Raw genomic sequence first — 25,314 nt, forward strand, 5'->3', positions numbered from 1 at the left:
AACATGAACCAACAATGATCAGTTTTTAATCCTAGTGTTCATTGTTTAAACATTTACTAATACAAATTAAAAGTTGTATTAATATCAGTTATAGGCCTGAAATAACATGAACTTACAATAACCAGTTGTATTTTTATTAACTAATGTTAACAAAGTTTAATAAATATTGTATCAAACATATTGCTCATTATAATTTAACATTAGTCACTGTATTAACCAACAATAACTAATGAGCTAATAATAACTGCTAATACCTAACAACTTACTTTGTTGTAAAATGTTACCTAATGTTAAAGTCTATCAGGTTTAAATTTACACACTGGTTTTATATCTTTCTGATTAATATTCTGATTTGTTACAATACACTCTTAAAAATAAGTTTCTTTATTGACATCAGTGGTTCCATGATGAACCTTTAACATTCATGGAAATTTTTCAATGCCCTAAAGGTTCTTAATCATAGACATTTTTGTTCCATAGCTTATTAAAAAGATCTTTGCACCAAGAAAAAAGGGTTCTTTTAAGAACTGTTCATTTCAGGGTTCTTTTAGGAAGTCGAAATTGTTCCTCTGTGCCACCTTTGTCCTTTGGAACCGTAGTTATATATAATCCGACTTTTAAACGAATATTTTTTAATATTTTATTTATAAATATTTCACCTAAAGTTACGATGTTGTATTTTGTTTCAACATTAAAAGTTAAAGAGTTAAAGAATAAATTAAAATTCCATTGATAATTATGCATTTAGATTTATAATCAAGTCTAATATATAACATATATAACACTATAAGAATTTCATATTTGTTTAGTGTCCAATTATCCAGTAATTTATAACTGCCATGAGACACAGGATATATGTATATAATATATATATATATATATATGAAACAGGAGACATGATTCCAAAAATAATCAAGAATAAGTGTAATTTACCACTCAGATTGTCACGATTAGCCACGCACTTCCTGGGTTTACTTGGACTACATTTCCCATCATACACCTCCCTGGACTGATTACACCAAACACCATACACCTGCACTGCACTGATTGCACACACACCTGCACTTCATTTACACACACATAAAAGCCACTTCCACACACCACTTCTCTGTGAAGTCTTGATCTGCCCCGGCCATCTTTCTGAGCGTTATCGTCCGGAGTTTGATACCTGTGTTTGACCTGTGGATTGTTTATTGTAGCTGACCCTTCTCTGCCTGCCCTGACCCTGGACTGTTTACTGGACTCTGATTCTCTCTGCCTGCCTCGACCCTTTGTCTGTCTACCTGGTTTATCTCAGCCTTGCCTTCTCTGTTCTGTTTGCCACTGTTTGACCCTGCCTGTTTTGACCGTTCTAATAAATGCTGCGAATGGATCCCCTTGCGTCTGCGCCATCATTACATAGATAATATTGATTATTTTAAATCATGACTGTTATACAAGGTAAAAACTTCAGAAAACATTTTTTTCTCATTTTTTTTTCTTGTTTAGTAGTTTCTTTTTTTTTATATATATATAAATATTTTTGAAATGGAGAAGTCAGCGGTGATACAAACACAGTCAGCTGCTGTACAAAACCCTCCTGAACTATAACTAGCCCTTTCTCTTAGTTTAATTAAGCTTAGCCAGGTCAAAACTAGTAGTAGACTGTTAATGAATTATTGTGCAGTAAGATTTTATTCTAAAGAAATTAATACTTTTATTCAGGAAGGATAAATTAAGGCTAAAATTTCAGCTGAAATCGAAAATAACATAAATTGAAAACATTGTTGAATACTTTATAAAATCATACTTAATGCTTTAAATATTGTTGGAAATGTTACAAATGATCCTGAAATGTACATTTCTCATAATTGGTCTTCAGGTTTGAAACATGAATGACTGCGAGAATATTATTGATCGCAGAAACAGACACAATATGTCATATTTTATACTGAAATAACTAGTGGGTAAATCTAATTATATAGCCTATTGTAAATATTACATCCATTCAAAACGTCTCAGGTTGCGTATATGCAACCCGGTTCCATGCAGTCACACAAAACTTTCAGTAGCCTATATGCCATTTTTCTTTGGACATCACAATAAACAGAATATGATTTAGCATTTGGTCACTATGTGATGTTTTATTGGTCACACATCTTATCATCAAAAGAATTAACATCAGAGTTCACTAAACTTCATTTATATAGCAATTTGCATTTCCAGTCTCTCACATTTTCAAGAGTATGAATCAATGAGTTAGTCAGTCAGTGTGAATGTAAAATAACACCCCTGAACCTCTTTTTGATTTAAGAGATTTGGATTACAAATTTAGTGCAAAATTACTCTATAACAAACCAGCACCAATATTACAGCAGAACAACAATAACATCAGATGTATTAATTAATAACTTTTAATTATTAATAACTGAGATTATTAGATTGTTGAAAAATAATCCAAGAAAAATAACCATTTGAAATCTGTTCTTGACAGTTCTCAGAAAGGACATTTACATTGAAGAAACTTTGCATATGAACTGCATGCTTCAGTGCTCTGGAGGTCTTTATAGATCTGTGAGTTTATGCTTTTATGACAGACAGCTCTCCTTCGTAATACAGATTTAAAAGCAAACATGACTTTAATAAGCATCATTATTTGGACACTCACAACCTGCACCTGGAGTAAGTATATAGAAATTCATTTCATCTGCCAATTTAGGGAAAATTCCACAGATGGTGAAATAAAGATGTAAATTATGTACATACATTTTAAAACGCATATTCTTTATATGCATGTTTTTGCCCTGATATTATTAAATATATTACCATTGTATTCTAACGTATATGTTTTGATATATAGTTAGTCCTTGGAACAGTAAGAATTATTGTGTTTGACAGATACCTTGTGTTGTGTTCATCAGTTTTATACTATACAGTGTTTTCTGTCTCTCTCTTCAGGTTCTGTGGGACAAACTCTGACTCAATCTGAAGCTCAAACAGTGCAGCCTGATCAGACCGTCTCTATTCACTGTAATCATAAGCCAGCAATAGACTGTGTTAAAAAAGATACCACCCTGTATTGTATGTCCTGGTACCATCAGATTCCTGGAGAAGTTCCTAAACTCCTGATCTATTCAACATCAGAGAGAGCTTCAGGTGTTTCTTCTAGATTCAGCGGCAGTGAAAGTGGAAACCACATGGATTTTACTCTGACCATCAGTGGTGTCCAGCCTGAAGATTCAGGAGTTTATTACTGTCAGAGTCTACATAACAAGGGGGTCTCTGGCACCACTGACTGGGTGTTCACACAGTGTAAAAGCATCATACAAAAACCTATAGGTTGAGACTTCTGCAGATGTTGATGTTGAAGATCATTATTCACCTCACTGACTTACACACTAACATTTACATAGACATTATAAGGCTGGAGAACTGTTGATGTTAATTTGTCACAAACTCAACACATTCTACATACGAAAGCCTCAATAACATTTCCACGTGAATTACAATCCTATAAAATTCATCCAACCAAGATGATGGAAGAAAGCTCGCTGTGGCCAAATATTTCATGTTTAATTTAGTTCACCTCTAAATTCTTCTTGATGAGAAATGAATTTACCATATTCTGTGTATAGTCTGAATCCACATATGTCTCCTCTGTCCACAACTACAGCACATCATCCCTACAGCATTATTTTATATTATTCTTGTGAAGTTAAGCTGGACTTATATGAATTATATCAACATAAATAAAAAATAATAATAAAAGATTATAGTAAATCAAAGTCTTTTTTAATTTCAGGTAAATATATACTATAATATTCTTACTTCCACACAAGAAATACACACTTAATAATTCAAAAAGCTTTTATTTGGCAATAATTATTGTTTAATAACAATTAATCAAAATATGTGTATAAATGTGTATTAAAACACAGGCTTAAAGAAAGACTAACTAATAGAGAAAATTGGAAAACAGTGATGACAAAACTTTATGAAGACAGTGTGTAGGTTATATATGAGTGTAAATGAATGATTATAGCTTCTGCTAATGCCGTCCACCTTCCAGCTCATCTTCCAGTCAGAGGGGAATCCCTTACTGCCCAAACACAGCACTGTAGCTTATGTGATGAAATGAAGATTTTATATCAGTCCCTCATTAACCATTTCACTAATAAAATGTTTAGTGGATTGACTGGGAAACTTTTTGTATTTCTTTGATGTGTCTTATTTCAGCTCTTAAAACTTATATTTATTGTATATATTTATTTGGTGCAAAAACACTACTTTTAAAGACCCGTTTAGCTGATCTCCTGCATCCTTAAGCAAGGTAATAAAAAAGTAATAAGATAAATAAATAAATAAATAACAAGCTGTCTACAGTTTAACTGAATCTCTATTTGCTTTATTGCATGAAAGAAAACAGTGTATTCATCCATATGCTTTAAATGTCCCGTTTAGTTTGAATTATATCCTGAATCCTTTTTTCCCTGTACATTCTTCCTCTTATAACAATCGTAATAAGTTTTCCCCTGGTATATAATTAAGATAAAACTTTTTAAAAGTTTATTTTCATGACAATGATATTTAACTCCATTGAATGTTAAATGAATGTTAACATGTAAACTAATAGAATCCAAATAAAATGAATAAAATACTATGATGTACAGGAACAAATTAAAGACAAAATAACTATTTTAAAGAAAAATATGAAAATATCCTATAATATATTTGAAACAATAAATGAACACAATTAATGACTCAAAAAGCTTTTATTTGGCAAAAACAAAAATAACACAAACACACTTTACAAAGGAAGACTAACACGTACAGAGCAAAATGTACACTGTGTGTGTAAAGTGTGAATTAATAATTATGCATGCCTGTATGTCTTTGTGTGATGTGTGTGTGTGTGTGTGTTTCACTGGTCATCATCACACTGCTGTGTGTTCAGGCTCTCGGTCACTGCATTCTGGGATGTGTGTGTGGCGTCACAGCTGATGGTTGTTGCTCGGCTCCACTCACTCTCAGTGAGACTCAGGCTGCTGCTCCAGCTGTACAGTCCAAATATATCAGTCTTTCACTTCCCTTTAAGAGATTCAGAGTTAATCAAGCAGATCTGAAGTGCAACAGCCTGTAAAAACACATTTTACTGAATCATATTATTCTGATTTTAGTCTAATCTGGAGTGTTAACATTAATTTATTCAGCAGGGGCGGATTGGCCATCTGGAGCACCGGGACTTTTCCCGGTGGGCCGCTGGCCAATGTGGGCCGGCCCGGTACACATATAAAATAAAATATAGCCTACCCATGTATAAAAAATGACGGAAATCATAATATTACATTTCTTTTCTAAACAAATGGATGAGGGAATCGATCGCGCGGGCGCGGCCGACAAGGAGTGTGTTTCGTGTGCATGCATGTGAGTGTATTGCCCTCCCTCCCTGTTAAGTTTGGTCTACTCCATTGCGTATCTTGAAACACGCCCTCTTTCACGTCCTGGAAACACAGCAAGCCAACGCCGATGAACTAGCGCAGATGAAAGCCGACTGTGTTGTCGCCTCGCATCGCCTGTGTCGCGGGAAAAAAGCCGCACTTGAACACACCGAGAGAACTACAGCCTTATGTTAGTTAGAATGCGCGTTCTGCGCCTGTGTGTAATTGAGACAACTGTCTATTTCTGCAGATAAATTCGTCTATATTCGTCATTCAAAAAGAGAAACCGACGCAGCCGGCTGGCGGCTGCAGATACACACCGTAAACAAAGCAGTGCGTGCTTACCATTCTGAATATCAATCCTGCTAAACACTTTCTTTATTCCACTCCTCTCATGTTAATATTTAAATATTCGCCAAGGAACATTCAGGTAATATGACGAAATATTAGAAGAACAGCCTTCTATCTGTGCTGTTTTGACTTCTTTGCTCGCTGTTTTGTTATTATTCTCGTGCAGTGCACTGACTCGTTCACTATGCTGAACAGCCAATCAGAGTTCCCTCTGTCATAGACATGTGCCGGTATTCGGTAATGCGATAAATCGCGGTAATGAATATGCACGATATTGTTATCGCGGGGACTTCGAAATACCGTGAAAAATAATGGATCCGAATTTAGATTTTTAGAACGCATCAGCTTATTTTCCATCAACCGCTTAAAAAAACAATGCGTATATGCTGCGCAAAACACGTGCGCACTTTGATGTAAACAATCCCCACATCACATGTAGAAGCACTGTGTGAATGCAGTGTGCACTCTAGTCTAATGTAAACAATCCTCACATGGAAAAGAAGCACGGCGGAAGGAGGAACGCTGCCGACTATTTATCCCCCGCATGGCTGCCAACTCTCACGCATTCAGCAGCTTGAGACTCACGCAATTGACACTTTCACACGGTCTCGCGCCACACATCCATTTTCTCACGCAGAGAAAAATCGCGGAGCAAAGAGGACACTGACACTGACAGACTAGACAGAGCAGGTTACTTTTGATATGAAAAAAATATCAGCTCTCAGGTTTTATAACGAAATTCAGACAATAAAATACTGTTTTGGTGCTTGTAAATGACGTGACAGATCGCGCGCCTCAGTTCAAGTAAACAGATCATCTGTTACTTTTTATTAAAGATACAGTACAACCCACCGAAAGGTATACGTACTTTCGATCAATCAGTGTTTTTCAACCACGGAAAGAGGTCAATAACACTGCAGGAGAACAATTATGTCACAGAACGTTACATTTACCACAGGAAAGCCATTTAATGTTAGTTGACTATAAGAAAATAGCTATAGAGAGGAGTATTTTGCTAAATATGTGCACTATATTACATATTTTAATATATGTTTACTTGTCATTATATAATTGTTATTATAATGAAAATTACGGCATATTACATTTTTATATTTATATTATTATTATATTTATATTGTATGCATTATATTTAATTTCTCTCTGTATGTTTACAGCATTATGTGAGATATATTTTTTCTTGAGAAAAAATTAAATGCAGGCTATCTACTGTAGCCTACCTACTATTTATCCAAATGAGTCAATATTGAATCAAGATTGAAATTAAATCCAAGAATTTAATTGAAATCATGAAAATTGTGTTAAGCAATAATACAAACAGTAGCCTCAGTAACTGTACCATGTAAACATTATAACATGTTGTCACTAAAAAATAAAATTAATGTTTTGACAATCACAATTACACATTGTGATGCAAGTTTTTTTTAGATACCCCCAATCCGTCTGTTTCTCTTGTGCAATTAAAATATCGTGATAATACCGTATACCGTGATAAAAGCTCAATCAATTAATCGCAGCATGAAAATTTGATACCGGCACATGCCTACTCTGTCACCGACATGTCGAATCGGCCGAAAAAAAGCTGACGAGGACCAATTTCAGCCGACGGTTAAAAAAAGCATTAGAGGTAGATGCTGTGATGCTTCAAATGAACAGATTATACATTTGGCGCGAAGAGTAGCAGTTCAACAGGCTCTGATGGCTCTAGCTCCCCCTGACTAGCTGATATGCTGTCTTGATAGTTTTATATTAATAATGTTGTGTGTCTTAATGTTCTTCTGTTTGTTTCCCTTTGGTTTTGCAAATATGACCTAATATATGTTGTGTTACTTAAAATAAATGTTTAAATAGCATTTATTTTTGTATTGTGTTATATTTTTATGCCATAAGTGGTGTTAAAAAATATTCTGCACATTAATGGGCCAATGTGTTATGATTTGGGATGTGGTGGGCTGCTGTGGGCCAGAAAGTCCAGGGCCACTTTTTGGTCCCAGTCCGCCCCTGATATTCAGTAATAACATTCAGTAGCATTAATATATTCAGTATAAATATAAAAAAAACCCTGATAACATATCAGACTAAAATGTATATATTTAATTTGATCTATTATGATTTAAAAATATATTCAGATTTTATTATGAAAATTATTTATTATTTTATACAGCACGAAAATGAAGATGTTTAACTTTGTTTTAACATTAAAAAATATCAAGAGTAAAATAATACATTTGTGAAAAACACCAATATGAAAATGTATTTAAAATACATTTATTTCATACTAAGAATACTACAAATCCATTAACATATATAATGACATATTGCATGAGACTTAGTGATATAAACTTTATTTGGAGTACTTCTTTATTGCACAATGCACATTTCATAATAGTTAGCCTAAAATGTGTTTTGCTATTATTAAGGATAGTCTCTGTATAATATGATTATTTAAATGCAAGATATTTAAAGTGTACTTAAAATAAACTTGCAATAGTTCCACTTTAGCACAATCAAATAAACTTAAGTAGCTTTAGTTGGACCTCAGCACTATTTCTGGATAACTAGAGTGCATTAAATACAAAATGATTTGTTCCGATTTAGTATACTAAAATCACAATCACAGGATATTTACACTACCGCTCAAAAGTTTGGGTCGGCAAGATTTTTTAAGTTTTTAAAAGAAGTCTTTTCTGCTCACCAGAGCTGCATTTATTTGATTAAAAATACAAAACAAACCCAGTAATATTGTGAAATATTATATGATTGTAAAACAGCTGTTTTCTACGTGAATATATAGTAAAGTGTAATTTATTCCTGTGATCAAAACTGAATTTTCAGCATCATTACTCCAGTCTTCAGTGTCACATGATCCTTCAGAAATCATTTGAATATGATGATTTGATGCTCAAGAAACATTTATTATTATTATCACAGTTGAAAACAGTTGTGCTGCTTCATATTTTTGTGCAAACCGTGATTATTTTTTTTCAGGATTCTTTGAAAGTTCAAGAGAAAAGGGTTTAATTAAAAAAGAAATATCTGCATTATTATAAATAACTGTCAATTTTGATGCGTCCTTTCTGAAGAAAAGTATTAATTTCTTTAAAAAAGAAAAAAAAATTCGTATTGACCCCAAACTTTTGAACGCAAGTGTATATTTTTAAGTGCCCAGTTATACAGCATATAATTACAGTACAGTAATAATTAAGACCTGAAACAGAAGTTAGATATATTTCTGTATTATCTTAAACCTAAATATAATCAAGAATATTTATTAACAATTATAATAAATTTTTATAGATACCGGTATATACATATTTATTTTTTCAAACAGAAAGAGGTTTACTTACTTCCAACTGAGAGTCGTGTTCCTCCACCGAACGTCCACCACAGTGATACAAACCCAATGAGCGGCTGTACAAAAACTCCTGCACTAAAACTGACAGAGTTACACTAACATCAGCACTAACACTGACACTGACACTAAAACTTTATCTTAGTTTAGTTTCGCTCAGTCAGCTGAATAAATAAATACATTTTTAATGAATAAAGTCCTGCAAAATGTATTCTGATTTTTTTTTAATTAACCTTACACATGATACAAAACCCAAACAAAGTAAAAAAACATAAAACGTACAGTATACAATGATTATTTGATATTGACAAAAGATATATATATATATATATATATAGAGTACAAAATTCAACATGAAACCAATAAGAACAATAATTGAAGAAAAAAATAAAGGGGGGGTTATTTTTTGGGATAGATTACCATGAGGGTAGAGAAGGAAGGATGTGTGTGTGTGTGTGTGTGTGTGTGTGTTTGTGTGTGTGTGTGTGTGTGTGCGTGTGCGTGTGTATGTGTGTGCGCTAGAGTGGCATTACCATGCGTGTAAGTTTGTGTGTGATTGAGTGTTTTGTATTTAAATGTTGAAATCAGCAGGATTGGTATAGTATGGATTATTATAATTAAAGTACTGTGTCCTGGTTATAAGAGGGGATTGGTTGGGTTGGGTCAAGCAATCCAGAGGCACACAGTGCCAGAACCCCTCACCACTACTGCCCTCCTCTGCCCCCGCCGTCAACTGCTGCTCTACTGACGGGCCAGCTCATCTACCCCCCCCCCCCCCCCCCCTTTATCCCTGTGTTATGTCTTCTAGGGTCTAAATTAAATCTAAGTGCATTAAAAGAGGTGCGGCGCAAGGGTAGAACTTATTCAGAACCACCTCAAGCATCACCCATTTCCCTACCTATTGATTGATTGTGTGATTAAATGTATGAGATGCATTAAAAAGCAGTGGGGGGCAACAGTGCAGGACCTCTTCAGGCCCACCACACAGCACACCTTAATTCTAAAATAGGAATGTGAATGTTGGCCATCTAACACGAGGAGCATTAAAAAGTGAGGTGTACAGAGTAGAGCCGGCCCAAGCAGTTGCAGTGGAGGAGGAGGTCCGTGGAGGCGAACAATTCTGATTGTTTTTTGAGGTTTATTCCATGATGCATCTGAAAATGTTTTGCATATTAACTGAACACTGAGCTTAAAACTCTTAGTGTGTGACACCGACACACACACACAGACACACACACACACACACACACACACACACACATACAACAATGATGTCTCTTATTCTAATGCTGGGGACACTCATTCTGCTCGCTCAAGGTTCAAAAATATGTTTTCTACATTATAATGATACAATTTTTAATTGTTTTAACCCTAACCTAACCCTAATTGTTTTATTTTTTTATGCATTAATTTGAACTGTTTTATAGCTAACGCAAGCTTCTTTTCATTTGTTTTTGAACTCTCTCTCAGTGTCTCATCAAGAGGTCCAGTCTCCTGAGTCTCTGAATGTTAAAGCAGGAGATTCAGTCTCTATGAGCTGTACTGGGACCAGTGGAGTTGGTGATGACATGAGCTGGTATCTGCTGAAACCTGGAGAAGCTCCTAAACTCCTGATCTATAAAGCAAGTGAACTTGAATCTGGAGTCTCAGATCGGTTCAGTGGAAGTGGATCTGAACCTGATTTTACACTGAACATTCGTGGAGTCCAGCCTGAGGATGCAGGAGATTATTACTGTATGGGGGATTACGGTGACAGATGCACACAGTGAAACAACATCATACAAAAACCTCCCTCAGTCAGACGCTGTGTGACACAGAATCAGGCTAGTTGCCCTGTTAACAACAGTTACAGTAAAGCAGCAATGAAGATTTTATTTTAGTTATTTCATTATTTTTTCACTTTAATTTTCATTATTGATTTCAGAAGAAATTAATATGTGGCATTTTGAGATTAGCATAATTGTGGACAGAAGCTTGTTTTTATCTTTAAAGACTGAAATAATATAAGCTTTATTATATCATGAAATACATCATGCCATCGTAACATACTGAAACTATTCTCTTTTAAATGATACTTTCAATATTAAAATATGATGTTATTCATGTTACTTATATCCACAAGGTACAGTATGCTTTATTTAAAAATGTATTTAAAAATGTAAAAAGCTTGAAGATGCAGGAGATTATTACTGTCAGAGTCTACATAAGATCAGTGGTAGTTATGTGTTCACACAGTGAAAAGATCCCGTACAAAAACCCTCCTTTGTTCAGAATCAGATTACTAACATTACTAACATCTTCTGATGAAGCTGCAAGTGGAATAAATACACACACGTACTAAGCATAATAATTAATCATACAAATCAATAATATATTTATTTAAATTTCTATTCCCATCCTCCTTCTCCTGTAACATATAGTAGGCTATTTCCATAATCCAGACTGATAATTTATTTTAATTTTATTTCAGATTTGTTATGCACATATCTGTTTGTTTGTTTGTTTGTTTGTTTGTTTGTTTGTTTGTAACAGCTTTCTGTACAAGCTGAAAACGAACATATCTCAGGGTTCATTATAAAATTCACAAATTGTGTCTGTTGGACCTTCCAATAACCTGTGTATTTGGAAATATACTGCGTGTATATATTTTTCTGATTAAATTATTCATTTTAAAACAGAATATATCTAATTGGATTTTAATTTTGTTTTAAATTAAATGTGAAATGTATAGAAAGTAACGAAACTGTTTGCCTTCAAAATGGAGCTGACACACCATCAGTTGACTCTTTGTCTCCTATCTAATAATAAACATTTATGTAAGATACAGCAGCAAAATTAGAAATTTCCCAAATGTCTATCCTACTATACATAGAAATTACGTTTGCATTGTGTATAATCAGAATACTAAAAATGTAAAAATACGAGCAATACAATATTACTAATGATATTGATCTAAATTCATATACATCCAATCTGTTCCTTTAGATTTATATTTGAATGCATCTCCATCATTTAGTTTTCTTTAATGGCATATTAAGGTCATTTTACCATTTACAGTCTTTTACAGGACATAATGGAAATATTATTTTCTAAAAATGCTTCTTTTCAGGTTGACATTTATAATTTGATTAACTGAGTATAATATTTAATTTCTTATTTCATTCTGCACTTACTTCCAGCACTCAGTTTAATTCCTCCACTGAAAGTCTACAATGATTCTCATTCATTCAATGTACAAAAACCTCCAGAATATTTAAAGAGCAATAGAAGTCAGCAACAGAATCCTGCAAAAATGCATGTTTGATTGTTTTATCACATTATGTAAATCCAGGAGGAAACAGAATGTGTTTTTGACAGGAGTCAGTTGAGTGGAGAGTGTTTTGCATGTTTACTGTTTCACACACAAAACTCCTCATGATCAGTGTGTGTTCAGTCTCGCCAGAGTCACTGACACACCAAACAATAATGGCTCTTCTAATTCTGGCTACACTGACTCTGCTGGCTAAAGGTTACATTTTACCCCCTAAATTATTAGAGTTTGGTTTTCATTTTGTAAAGCTTTGGTTCTCTTGTGCTTTGTTTTCATTTTTAAATACAAATGTTTTCATAAAGGACATAAATATCTCATAATTTGTATTTAAATGTAACACTTACCCTTTTTTATCTTTCTTTTATCTCTCTCTCAGTGTCTCATCAAGAGGTCCAGTCTCCTGAGTCTCTGAATGTTAAAGCAGGAGATTCAGTCTCTATGAGCTGTACTGGGACCAGTGGAGTTGGTGATGACATGAGCTGGTATCTGCTGAAACCTGGAGAAGCTCCTAAACTCCTGATCTATACAGCAAGTGAACTTGAATCTGGAGTCCCAGATCGGTTCAGTGGAAGTGGATATGAACCTGATTTTACACTGAACATTCGTGGAGTCCAGCCTGAGGATGCAGGAGATTATTACTGTATGGGGGATTACAGTGACAGATGCACACAGTGAAACAACATCATACAAAAACCTCCCTCAGTCAGACACTACAGAGAACATGAGAATCAGGCTAGTTGCCCTGTTAACAACAGTTAAAGCAGCAATGAAGATTTTATTTTAGTTACTTCATTATTTTTTCACTTTAATTTCATTATTGATTTCAGAAGAAATTAATATATGGCATTTTGAGATTAGCTTAATTGTGGACAGAAGCTTGTTTTTTATCTTTAAAGACTGAAATTATAAGCTTTATTATATGCAGCATGAAATACATCACATTCTGACTTCACATTATACTGTATATGAACATGTGAACTCATGCCATCGTAACATACTGAAAATGTTCTCTTTTAAGTGATACTTTCAATATTAAAATATGATGTTAGTATTAATGTTACTTATATCTACAAGGTAGAGTATGCTTTATTTAAAAAATGCCTACTATAAAAGTAATTAACAAAGATGAAAAAATATATTTCCACAGTCCATCCTTCTTCTGCACATTACAATCCAGAATCACTTTTAAAGTGTCTTCTCACTCACAGGGAACGTTTCTTACTTTATTGTATGCTTTGTTAATCACGCTATTTTTATACCTTCGTTCCTTAAATCTTTGAGTCATGTCTTGTGCCCTGATGTTAAAATCTTCTTCCTTATCGCATATTCTTTTCAGCCTCTGGAACTGGCCACAAGGAATATTATCGGTCATCCATAAGGGATGAAAGCTGTCTGCTCTTAATATGGTTTCTGTCAGTTTCTTTCCTAAAAATAGTGGTCAGGGACGTAGCACCAAATTTTGGGCCCTGGGTACACACCATCTTGCTGGGTCCCCGTACCAAATACCATAGTGATACCAATGGGTGGGGTATTGCATTTTTATCATAAAAACACTTAAAATGTAAACAAATGGTTGCTAAAAAATATCCTTTATTGTCACAATACCTTTTTTAAAGTGTAGGCTAAGTACAAATTAATTGATGATTATTTGTCTGTTTAAAATAAATGCAGACTAAAGAATCGCAGGGTACACTTACCGCCAAACTAGACATTCAGTCTTTGAATTACGTTTTAAAATAAGTCATTTTCAATCATTAAGATGTGCATTAAACTGAGAACAATCATGTACTTAATGTAAGAGCGTGCGCAAGCTAATTTGCATAACAATGCGGTAAAATAGGCGCTAACTATCTGTGTTTTCGCGGGTGTTAGATTTTGACAATGGAGGGGAATATACAGTGTTTTCATCAGTGGCGGATTTAGCAAATTGGGGGCCCAAAGCGAAGGTAGGTAGGTATGGGCCCCCCCCCCCCCCCCCCCATCCCTTCTTTAAAAGAGATTGAAAAAAAATTTACCAAGTGAAAGCTAATCTACGGGGAAGTAAAGGTTGGAGAGGAGGAAAAAAACCTTCCCCTTTAAACCCTGCATACATTTCTTTACTCCAAAATGAAGATGGAAAGGAGAGAACCCACAAAGTGTAGTACTACACAAACTAATAGTCATGATGGAACACTACAGAGAATACGGTTTCAGATAACACCTGTCTTTGCCAAAATGCCAGGAAAACCAGCACGGTTTAGCATATTCTTTTTTTAAGATCAAATTAATATTAATATAACCAGCAAGACAGGTAGTTATGGTAAACCCCCACAAACAGTCATATAGCCTACTTAGCAAAACATCACAAACAGCAACACATAGCAAATATTGCCAAGATGAATAATTGACTTTGTATGAGTGAGGGAGGTTGCAATGGCATTGCACTTGAGATTGACATTTCAAACAATCTACAAACAATTTTTTTAAAGGTTTATATTACTTTATATATTTTATAATGTAATAATTTCACAGCTTACCTACAAATGAATGTAGAGACAACATAAAGACGGTATATTTTAAATACTTGTTTAATGGCATCTTTTTATGAATGAAGGTCAGTAGACCTATGACTGATACTAATACAGCTATTGATGTCTGGATAAAAAATATTTTTTCCCCCTAATTTTAAACATTAATTATGGCCATCCAACATGACAGTGTAATTGAAAGCCGAAAAATTAACATTTATTAGGCTTCAAAAAATATATAACAACTTTTTTATTTCCGCGAACTTCAAACAATCATCAAATAAACCCATAATAAATGTCATATTTACTTTTGCCCTTTCTGTAGGATGTAACGCTATAACTTACACGTTATCCTCACCTTGCATCACTTCACATAACAGCTGCTGCTGTAGCGACATGTATCCCTAACAGAAGGCGTAAAAAAGTTTGTCATTTTTGGCAGCGTTGCCATATCGGCGTCTTTTTTCTTTTATTTGAGCCGCTTGGGTAACTTCGTTTCATTTTCGCGTTTAGACTCGTCTTGCTTCATTGTGTACTTCCCAGTCCTCCTGTCATTGTGTGTTTATCTTTCGCCGTTTCGGGCCTCGGCGCGCACCGTTACGGACTAGTCCATTCCATTGAGAAAGTAAGGGGTGTTATGTGTAGGGACAGATAACCTTGAGCTAAACATTTTAACTACTACTTCAACATTTCAACGTATTTCTTAAGAATATTAATAACATTTACTATGCTTTTGAAGTGTTCACAACGAAAGAGGCTTTTTCATTTTTTTTCTTTTCTCTTTTTTCTTTATTTTTATTTTTAGGTTGGTTGGGGGCCCCCCTACTACGACCGCTGTTAGGGGGCCCCAAGCAGCCGCCTACCTATGCTGCCTCTATGTTAAAGGTTGAATCAGTGATTGTGGGTGAAGTCACTTCTGTTTGTGTTTGAAGAGAGATCCCAAACAAAACAAAGTTAGCTCGCCCCTCCCTCAACGAATTCCAATTCGTCAGAATCAACTCGCTCACTAGCATGCCAATCTCACACACTAAATCCCTCCCTACAATCTGATATTCGCTAGAGCTATCCAAGTTTAGTCGAGCTTCATTCATATTTTTTAAAGAATTATATTTTCACACACAGTTCACATACAAAAAAGTCATCACTAGCAGCTACTCACTTGTCCAAAAGAAACAGTGCAACCTCGGCGTCCGATTTAAAAATTTTCTCTCCACCGTTTAAAAGCCTTCCTGATTATTATTTGTTTCTTTGACGAAAAACGAGGGTATTCCCTCGCCCTAATCCTCCTTCTCTTTTTGGGGATTGCCTCTTCCATGTTAAATGTATCTGGTCCGTTGATAGCATAGGGTTGATAGACGCTGCCTTATTCTTCAGCTCCGACTTCGCGTGCAGGCGCCGTGCACGAGCGCAAAAACAAACAACCCTGTCGTGAATGGTTAGAACACTGTTTATTTTGATTTTGAGTGGTGGTTGTACCCATTTGTTTTTGTGTGCAGATCTCAGAGCCTAGGCTGCCTACAGAGACATGTTTTTTTGACAGCCTGCTTATTGGGCGGGCAGCTAGCGGATCGTTAGGAAAGATTAGATGAATGTGATAATTTTTGTTTGGGCCTGAAATCGCTGATACAACCTTTAAGACCGCCACTGGTTTTCATGTAAACTTCTGACTCCTGGGAGAACCGCAGCAGAAGAGGAGCCAAACTGCCTGGAGTGGCAGTGTGTTGAGCTCCCAGCTCCGCCTCCGTCTGCTTGTCACTCCCTGTTATTTACCCAGAAACATTGTTTGCTCGCTATGTAGGGTGTGATACTATAAAGTATTGGTATACTATTCAAATAGAGTACGAACATAAATGTATGCTATTCTACCTGGAGAGTAGATATTTATGTTAAAATAATGTCAATGCTCGATGATGCATTTGGAGCTCACCTTTCTTTTCAAAAAACTGAGTGAGCAACTGCTTGCCCTCATTTGCCTTTCTCTCTTTAATCTTATTTTCTTTTCGTTTTTGAGCCCCTGATTTTACTTTCTTAAGGAAAGACATGACTCTTCCCCTGTCTTCCTAGTTCCTATCACGGCTCACTCCAGCTCCTGTCTCATCAACTGATTCACCCCCGCAGGTCCGCAGCAGAAGCACCTGACCTGCGGGTCGTACCATTTACATTGATTCGAGAGAGGTGGTGGGGCCCTGCATAGCATGAAAATTACTTTTTTTATACCACACCAGTGCCTAACTACAAGTTTAGTTTTGCACAGGAACTTTTTTTATTTGTACATTAATGACTGACTTTTATTTTTACAAACTGACTTCTATTCCTCTTGAAACAAAAATATGTTGTTATTCAATGTCCATTCTGCTTTTGCACAATAAAACATGCAGGTGTGCTTTCAGTAGATAATCTCATATCTAAATAGTATGATAATGCATCCAGCCCATGGTCTATGTTTGTATACAATGATTCAACATCCATAGTCACCAATATAGATGATTCAGTAGTTTTCGTTTTTTTTAATGGTATTCAATACATGGGTTGTATCTTGAATAAGTGAAGGAAGTTTACTAACCAATGGTTTAATAAAACTATCCACAAATTTTGAAGCTGGCTCTGTAATAAATTCATTTCCACTGATTATTAGTCTCCCTGGATCTTTTCACATCTATGCTCTCGAGTTTTGCTACTATTTTACCTTCATAGAGGTCGTATAAATTCGTACGATTTAACCACCTTGTAAAATACGTACAGGTAATAATGCTGAATTAATGTTAAGTTTTTTTGCACAGACCGATCACTGAATCGTTAGGAGCCACAGGTATTCATTTTGTTTTACCTATATGTTTTTACATATTTTGTTTTACTCTCAAAGCTGCATTTACTTGCAATATATGAATCACCAAGGACGACGGTTTCAGCTAAAAATCTTCTTTACTGTTCTACTAAAGAAAAAAAGACAGATCTTGGATGGCCTGAGGGTGAGTAAAATAACAGCAAATTTTCATTTTTTGGTGAACTATCCCTTTAATATAGTGTGTGTGAGACCTCTTCACATTAGCTTGCATTTAAGTCTCTTGTATTTTCATGAGTTAGTTACTGTAAAATAAAAATTCTATTACACAGCAGAACAACAAAAAGTTACGTTGATAAATACATTTTAATGATCAATAACTGAGATTGTTAGAAGTTTGAAACTGTCAAAGAAAAAAACAGGCTCATCTAGATTACTGATTGAATATGTTTCTTGACTGTAAGAGAAGTTCTTGTTCTCAGAAAGAACATTTACATTGTGAAGACACTTTGCATTGGAGCTGCATGCTTCAGTGCTCTAGAGGTCTTTATAGACCTGTGAGTTTATGATTTTATGACTTAGAGATCTTTTTCATCCAAAAGCAAACATGACTTTAATAACCATCATTATTTGGACACTCACAACCTGCACCTGGAGTAAGTATATAAATAAAAAATAATCAGCTGTTTTAGAGAACTAGAAAATAAGCAGGCACTCAGGATCAATTGTAAATATTATATTTGCATTCATAAACTTATATGTTAATGTTTTTGACCTGAACATCTGCATTAAATGTTATAAATTAACATTAAACTTTAACTCTTTTGAACTTCAAGTTTTATATTGTCATTGATTTGGTAGCGTTCAATGTGCAAAATATATAACAACATACCTAGTCCTTGTAACACAATATTAAGAAATATTGCGCTCAGTCTGCCAGATACCTTATTTTATTTTCTGTCTCTCTTTTCAGGTTCTGTGGGGCAAATTGTAACTCAATCTGGAGCTCAAACAGTGCAGCCTGATCAGACCGTCTCTATTCACTGTAATCATAAACCAGCAATAAACCGTATTAAAAAAGGTACCTCTCAGGACATATTGTCCTGGTACCATCAGATTCCTGGAGAAGTTCCTAAACTCCTGATCTATGCCACATCAGACAGAGCTTCAGGTGTTTCTTCTAGATTCAGCGGCAGTGGAAGGGATACAGATTTTACTCTGACCATCAGTGGAGTCCAGCCTGAAGATTCAGGAGTTTATTACTGTCAGAGTCTACATGACAAGGGAGTCTCTGGCACCACTGACTTGGTGTCCACACAGTGTAAAAGCATCATACAAAAACCTCCTTTGCTGAGACTGCAGCGCTGTAGCTTTGAGCTTCTGCTGATGTTGATGTTGAAGATCATTATTCACCTAACTGACTTTATACACAAACACACAGATACACGAAAGGCTGGTGAACTTTTGATGTTCATTAGTGTCACACTGCTTAACACATTCTACATACATACATTTTATACATAATAAAAATCTAAATGTCTCAATCATGAATTACACATGATTTACAAATTACAATTATAAAATATCTAAGATGAAGATGAAAGAAAGCTCTTAAAACTTATTTTTTCTATATTCATTTGGTGCAAAAACACAGCTTTTACAGATCTGTTTTTTTACAGTTTTGTTTAGCTGATTTCTTGCACCTTAAGAAAGGTAATAAAAAAGTAAAAAAATATAACAAGCAAAAATAAAACAAGCTGTCTACAGTTTAACTGAATCTCTGTTCGCTTTATTGCATGAAAGAAAACAGTGTATTCATCCATATGCTTTTAATAGCTCTGTCTAGTCCAGTTTAGTTTAAATTAGATCCTGAATCTTTTTTTCTGTCCATACATCCTCTGTTAAAAACCATAATAAGTTGGTATAATTATAATAGTATAAGATAAAAACTTACACTGATTGACATTGATGTTTAACATGTAAACTAAAGGAAAGGAATACAATACTATGATGTACAGGAACAAATAATTAATGACAAAATAACTATTTTGAAGAAAATAAAATAAATTATGCAATAATATTTTGGAAACAATAAATTAACACAATTAATGATTCAAAAAGCTTTTATTTGGCAAAAACAAAAATAACACAAACACACTTTACAAAGGAAGACTAACACATACAGAGCAAAATGTACACTGTGTGTGTAATTGTGAATTAATTAATTATGCATGCCTGTATGTCTTTGTGTGATGTGTGTGTGTGTTTCACTGGTCATCATCACACTGCTGTTTGTTCAGGCTCTCGGTCACTGCATTCTGGGATGTGTGTGTGGCGTCACAGCTGATGGTTGTTGCTCGGCTCCACTCACTCTCAGTGAGACTCAGGCTGCTGCTCCAGCTGTACAGTCCATCCTTCTGCAGAACACCGGGACTCAGATTCACAGCAGAGCTCCTGCTAATGCCGTCCACCTTCCAGCTCAGCTTCCAGTCAGAGGGGAATCCCTTACTGCCCAAACACAGCACTGTAGCTTTACCCTGCTGCAGCTCGGCTCTGGAGGGAGGCAGGACCGTGAGAGTGGGGCGAGTGCCAGCTAGAGAGAGAGAGAGAGAGAGAGAGAGAGAGAGAGAGAGAGAGAGAGAGAGAGAGAGAGAGAGAGAGAGAGAGAGAGAGAGAGAGAGAGAGAGAGAGAGAGAGAGAGAGAGAGAGAGAGAGAGAGAGAGAGAGTTTCATTCTTTTTAAAAACAGCTCTATCAGTCTTTCACTTCCCTTTAAGAGATTCAGAGTTAATCAAGCAGATCTGAAGTGCAACAGTCTGTAAAAACACATTTTACCAGTAATTACACATATCTATATTTGGATTTAAAAAAGATTCATAATATTATGTTATGGATCTGTGATTTTTTGGGAATCTTTTTTATTTTTTAGTTGTTCAAATTATAAAACAATTTCTTGTTTAATATTTACTGTATTACTAACAGTTACAGCATTTTTTTTTTGTGAAAGCAACACCAAATGAAGACACATTTCTGTCTCATGTGACTTGAAAATTTTTCATTATTCAAGAATTATTAAAAAATAATTATTACAAACTATTACTAATAAGATATCAACGCTGTTCTACTGTCTATATTGATACTTTTTGCATAACAAAATGTTTTAATGTTTTCTTGTTTGCCTCTGTTAAATCGATCTGTAGAGGTGAGTAAAAGGCTTATACAGACATTAACTTTATATTTCATGCCAACTTAATAAAAAATACAAACATTTATTCTTTGTCAAATATGATTTACCATTTTGCTCAGTAATAAAAAAGTGATTGGTTTAAACGGGTCTATTGAAGAGCTAAGGAAAGTTAGACAATTATTTGGTAATGTCACACCAGATTAAAACTTTCAAATTATTTATTCTTATATTAGTCATTATTTTAAAAATGTTTTTTTAAATTAAAAAAATCATCATATGTTCTTTTCATTCTGTTTAATTTTTGAAATAAAAAGAGGTTTACTTACTTCCAACTGAGAGTCGTGTTCCTCCACCGAACGTGTACCACAGTGATACAAACCCAATGAGCGGCTGTACAAAAACTCCTGCACTAAAACTGACACTGACAATAACCAGTTTGCTCTTTTATAACTAATAGCAAAATAAATAAACAAACAAACCAGATAAAGCTGCATGATTAAACCAGTTTAATTTGGATAATTTCCCAAATTTACTAAGAAAAAGAATCATTATTATTACCAATACAAACACTACTGACCTACTAATTAAGAACTAATTATGTACATCAATCACTTTCATGTTTTGATTCTCTTAAGCATTTACTTACTCATTGACTTAGCATTTACACAAAAAATGTCTAATTCTAGAAATTTACAATCCAAAGCAGTATTAATGCAGTAATAAAAGCAACAGTAATCTCTAAATTTGCAACCTATTCAGATTCACATTTTATTAGTGTTTATTCATCTTCTTATTTTATTCTGCACTTACTTTCCACACATAGTTTGGTTCCTCCATCAAAAATCCTCCTCAATAATTCATGCTCATTCACTGCAAAAACCTCAAGAATATTCTGAGAGAGTACAGCACAAGTTTAAATTAAACTATGATGATTAACTCATTAAAATATGCATATATTACAATGCCCATCATCACATGATATTTCAGTTCAGAAAGGGTTTTTCCACTGTAATGTTATTTTGCATTGGCAGCTCATGCTTCAGTGCTCTGGTAGTGTTTAAAGTCCTGTGAACGATTTTTACATACAAGATCTGTCCACTTTACAAGCCAATATGATTCTCTTCATCTGGGCAATTTACTGCATCCAAGGTAATGAAACAGAAATATATATATTTTCTTAATATTCTTTTCCTTTTTTTATATTTTCCTAAATTTTTGTACTAATTAATATTTGAATTCAGTAAAGTCTTCTTTGTCTCACAGGCTCTTTGGGACAGGTCGTTGTGACTCAACCTGCGTTTAAATCAGTTCAGCTTGGTCAAACAGTCTCTATTGATTGTAAGTTTGACACTGTAGTTTATAGATATCCTGAGGGTTCAGTATCCAAAGATTACTACATCTCCTGGTACATTCAGAAGCCAGATGAACCCCCTAAACTCCTTATATATTACACAACAATGAAGCCCTCAAGTGCTCCATCTAGAATGAGCGGTGGAGGCAGTTTTCACTCTGGAGGAAATGGTCTTGATTTCACTCTGACCATCAGTGATGCCCAGCTTGAAGATGCAGGAGATTGTTACTGTCAGAGTGTACATAAGATAAATGACAAATGGGTGTTCACACAGTCAAAAAATGCTGCACAAAAACCCCCCTTGATTAAACCACAGAGAATCCTCTGATGCATCCGAGACTTACAGGTGCTGAAATGAGAACAAAAACAGGGGTAAGCATCAATGAGATATACACATATGCTTTTTATGTATTCTTATTTAATCTAATTAATCTTCTAACCTAGATCTGCCCTATAGAAATAATAATCATGGTTGTTCCTGTAACGTATCTCTTTTCCCCCCCAGACAAATCAATTGTGTTCTATATACTGTATATGTAAAGGCCAACGTAGGCCTTTGTGAAAATTCATATTTAAACGATACCTCTATAGAAACAAGTGATGTGCGAGTTTTTCAGTATGCAAAGATAAAACTCTATTTTGTCACACAAAGTTAAGAAGCAGAAATGCATATTCTTTAGTTCTTTAGTTATACTCTTATAACGTAGTTGTCTTTGTAATATAACAGTTACCATTTTGAATCCATATCACATGCCACCTCCATCTCAACCATAATATAGTGAATGATCTCAGCAAGTTTTGGGCTAAGTAGATATAGTAAGTTTGCAACTCTTGAAAACGTTGCAACTTCAAAGAGAAGTCCACCCATACTGTATATCTGCCCGAATATATATATTTAACTATATATATGGTAATAAAGAAAATAAGGAATATGACACAATAAAAACATAACCATAATCAAATATTTTAATATATACTTTTAAATTAAGATTTGCAATTAATTTCTTGTTTATCACAATAAAAGGAACCTGGAAAATTTTTTTAAAAATAAGCATAAATCACATATAGCCTAAATAAATATTTCTCTCAAGTGTACTTATTTTTTTATATATATTTTGGAAATAAAATAAAGGTCTCAACACTCAAAAGGCAAATAAAACCAAATACAGAGATGGAAACTTGTAATGTCTTACTGCCCCCTACTGGAACTAATGAAACTTCTGCGTTGTTCAACTCCTGAACTGAAACCTTCATTCATTTGTGAAGAGCAAGAGTTTTCCATAAGCAACACATGGACAGTGCTTTTGAAACACAGAAGGGTGAGTTTAACTGACTGTTGTTGGTCATGAGTCTGTCATGACAACAGACTTTTATGTAGGCTACGTTTTATTTTGAACTCTATATAGCAAGGAAATGAGAAGAGTGCAAACCCCATAAGACTTCATGTTACGAGGAAATGTCTATTACCTTCACCATTATTGAATCCAAGTCGGTTTCAAGGGTAGTAGCCTACAGGCGTTGACATTGCCTACAATTTAACATTTTCCCTAACTAACAGTAGGCTAATCACGTCGAATATGTTTAGAAATTAACAACTCATTTGAGTTGGTGAATCGATCAAACCGGTTACCAAAATGGTCCGCGATTTAGTCTGAATAATTCGGACACCCCACTCTTACTGAATCGTTTGGACGCTTTCTCACAGAGTAAACTCAAACATGTAGGTATAACGGAATATTTACAGTATAAAACATAAAGAGCACTGGATGCAGTGAATAGGCTATCTGAGTTGATGATCGGTCAGGGTATATTCTGGCAAACCGTTTGGCAGCCAATCACGTCTAGCAATCGGCAAAGCAAAATGTTGTACATGCCATTTACCAACAAGCGATGGGTAACTCGCAAAGCACAATGTTCCTTCCCGTTTCCCCAGCACGATACCACAGAACGGCATAAAGTAAGAGGGTTGAGAAGTAAGAGGCGGGGCACCAGTTAAAACATTTCAAAGTTAAAGTTCACGCAAACAGGTATTAATAGACAAGTTTTAGTCAAATATTGATTTTAAGGCTATAGCTGAATTGCTAACGCAATTATATTTGGAACATTAGAATGTAGCATTCCAATAAAGAATCCAACGATGGTATTCATTCTTATGTAATATCTTAATAAAATAGGCCTATCGAATTTCTAATATCTTTAAGTTCATACTGATACAGTTTGAGAACCACCTAAAATGTCTACCACATGCTGAAATAGTGATGATAATCCCTGGTGTGGTGTGCACATTCAGACTGCAAAGAAAATCATCAACGGCTTGATATTTTACTCTGTAGATAGATGTGCGGATCATGTTAAACGTCACCCGAATCTGCTGCTTCTGATTAATAATACACCCACCCGCAACATAATTTTCTCTGATTCATATGCCCGCACCCGATCGCCAAAGAGCGTTTGCTGAGCGTCCGCATTAACTGCTCAACTGCGGCTGTCTGTTTACCACCAGTAGCCTACCACAATCGCAAGTTCTTTATTACTTTATTATAGGCTACATAGCCTACATTTATAAGCAAAACTTTTTTAAGACGCTTATTTGACTGTCAATAGGCTATAGTTGTAATAACTGTGATTTGTGTCCGTGCTTTTCTGGTCCATGTAGACTAGTAGGCTACTGAAAGTTATCAGACATAAAGTCATACAAAAATCACATATTTTTTATAAAGTTTTTGTCTTTTCCTCACTCAGAGTTGCGCTCAGATCCATTGAAGACTCCTACGTAGAAGCTTTAAAAATACGAGACATTTGCAGTAGGCTACACATTGCATATGGTAGGCATATAGTGGTTAATGGTGCAGAATGTAGTAGGCTAAACTATTGTCCATTTAAAATGTATTTTATATGTAATTTTATGTTATTTTACAAGTTCTTTAAATCTGATAAAAAGGCGAATATACATTTACAAACATATGCAAACGTAACTATTGTAAATGTCTAGGTCAAATAATACATTTATATAATTATTTAAGAAATAATGCAGTCCAAG

The 25,314-nt window shown here is 34.7% G+C and overlaps 1 protein-coding gene across 1 annotated transcript in view; it reads right to left on the reverse strand.

Annotated features, from left to right (window-relative positions):
* The window catches only part of LOC143701488 (Ig kappa-b4 chain C region), a gene marked incomplete at its 5' end in the record, with an annotated part of 74,072 nt that extends 52,251 nt beyond the window's left edge, over window positions 1-21,821 (reverse strand). The window contains one exon of the mRNA XM_077194817.1: window positions 21,734-21,821. Coding sequence (XP_077050932.1) covers window positions 21,734-21,821 — 88 coding nt within the window. The remainder of the gene's footprint in view (window positions 1-21,733) is intronic.
* Window positions 21,822-25,314: the final 3,493 nt, after the last annotated feature.

This window comes from Siphateles boraxobius, unplaced genomic scaffold (genome assembly GCF_051911475.1).
Source record: "Siphateles boraxobius isolate OS27281-9 unplaced genomic scaffold, OSU_SipBor_1 33, whole genome shotgun sequence".
In the NCBI taxonomy this organism is placed as follows: domain Eukaryota; kingdom Metazoa; phylum Chordata; class Actinopteri; order Cypriniformes; family Leuciscidae; genus Siphateles; species Siphateles boraxobius.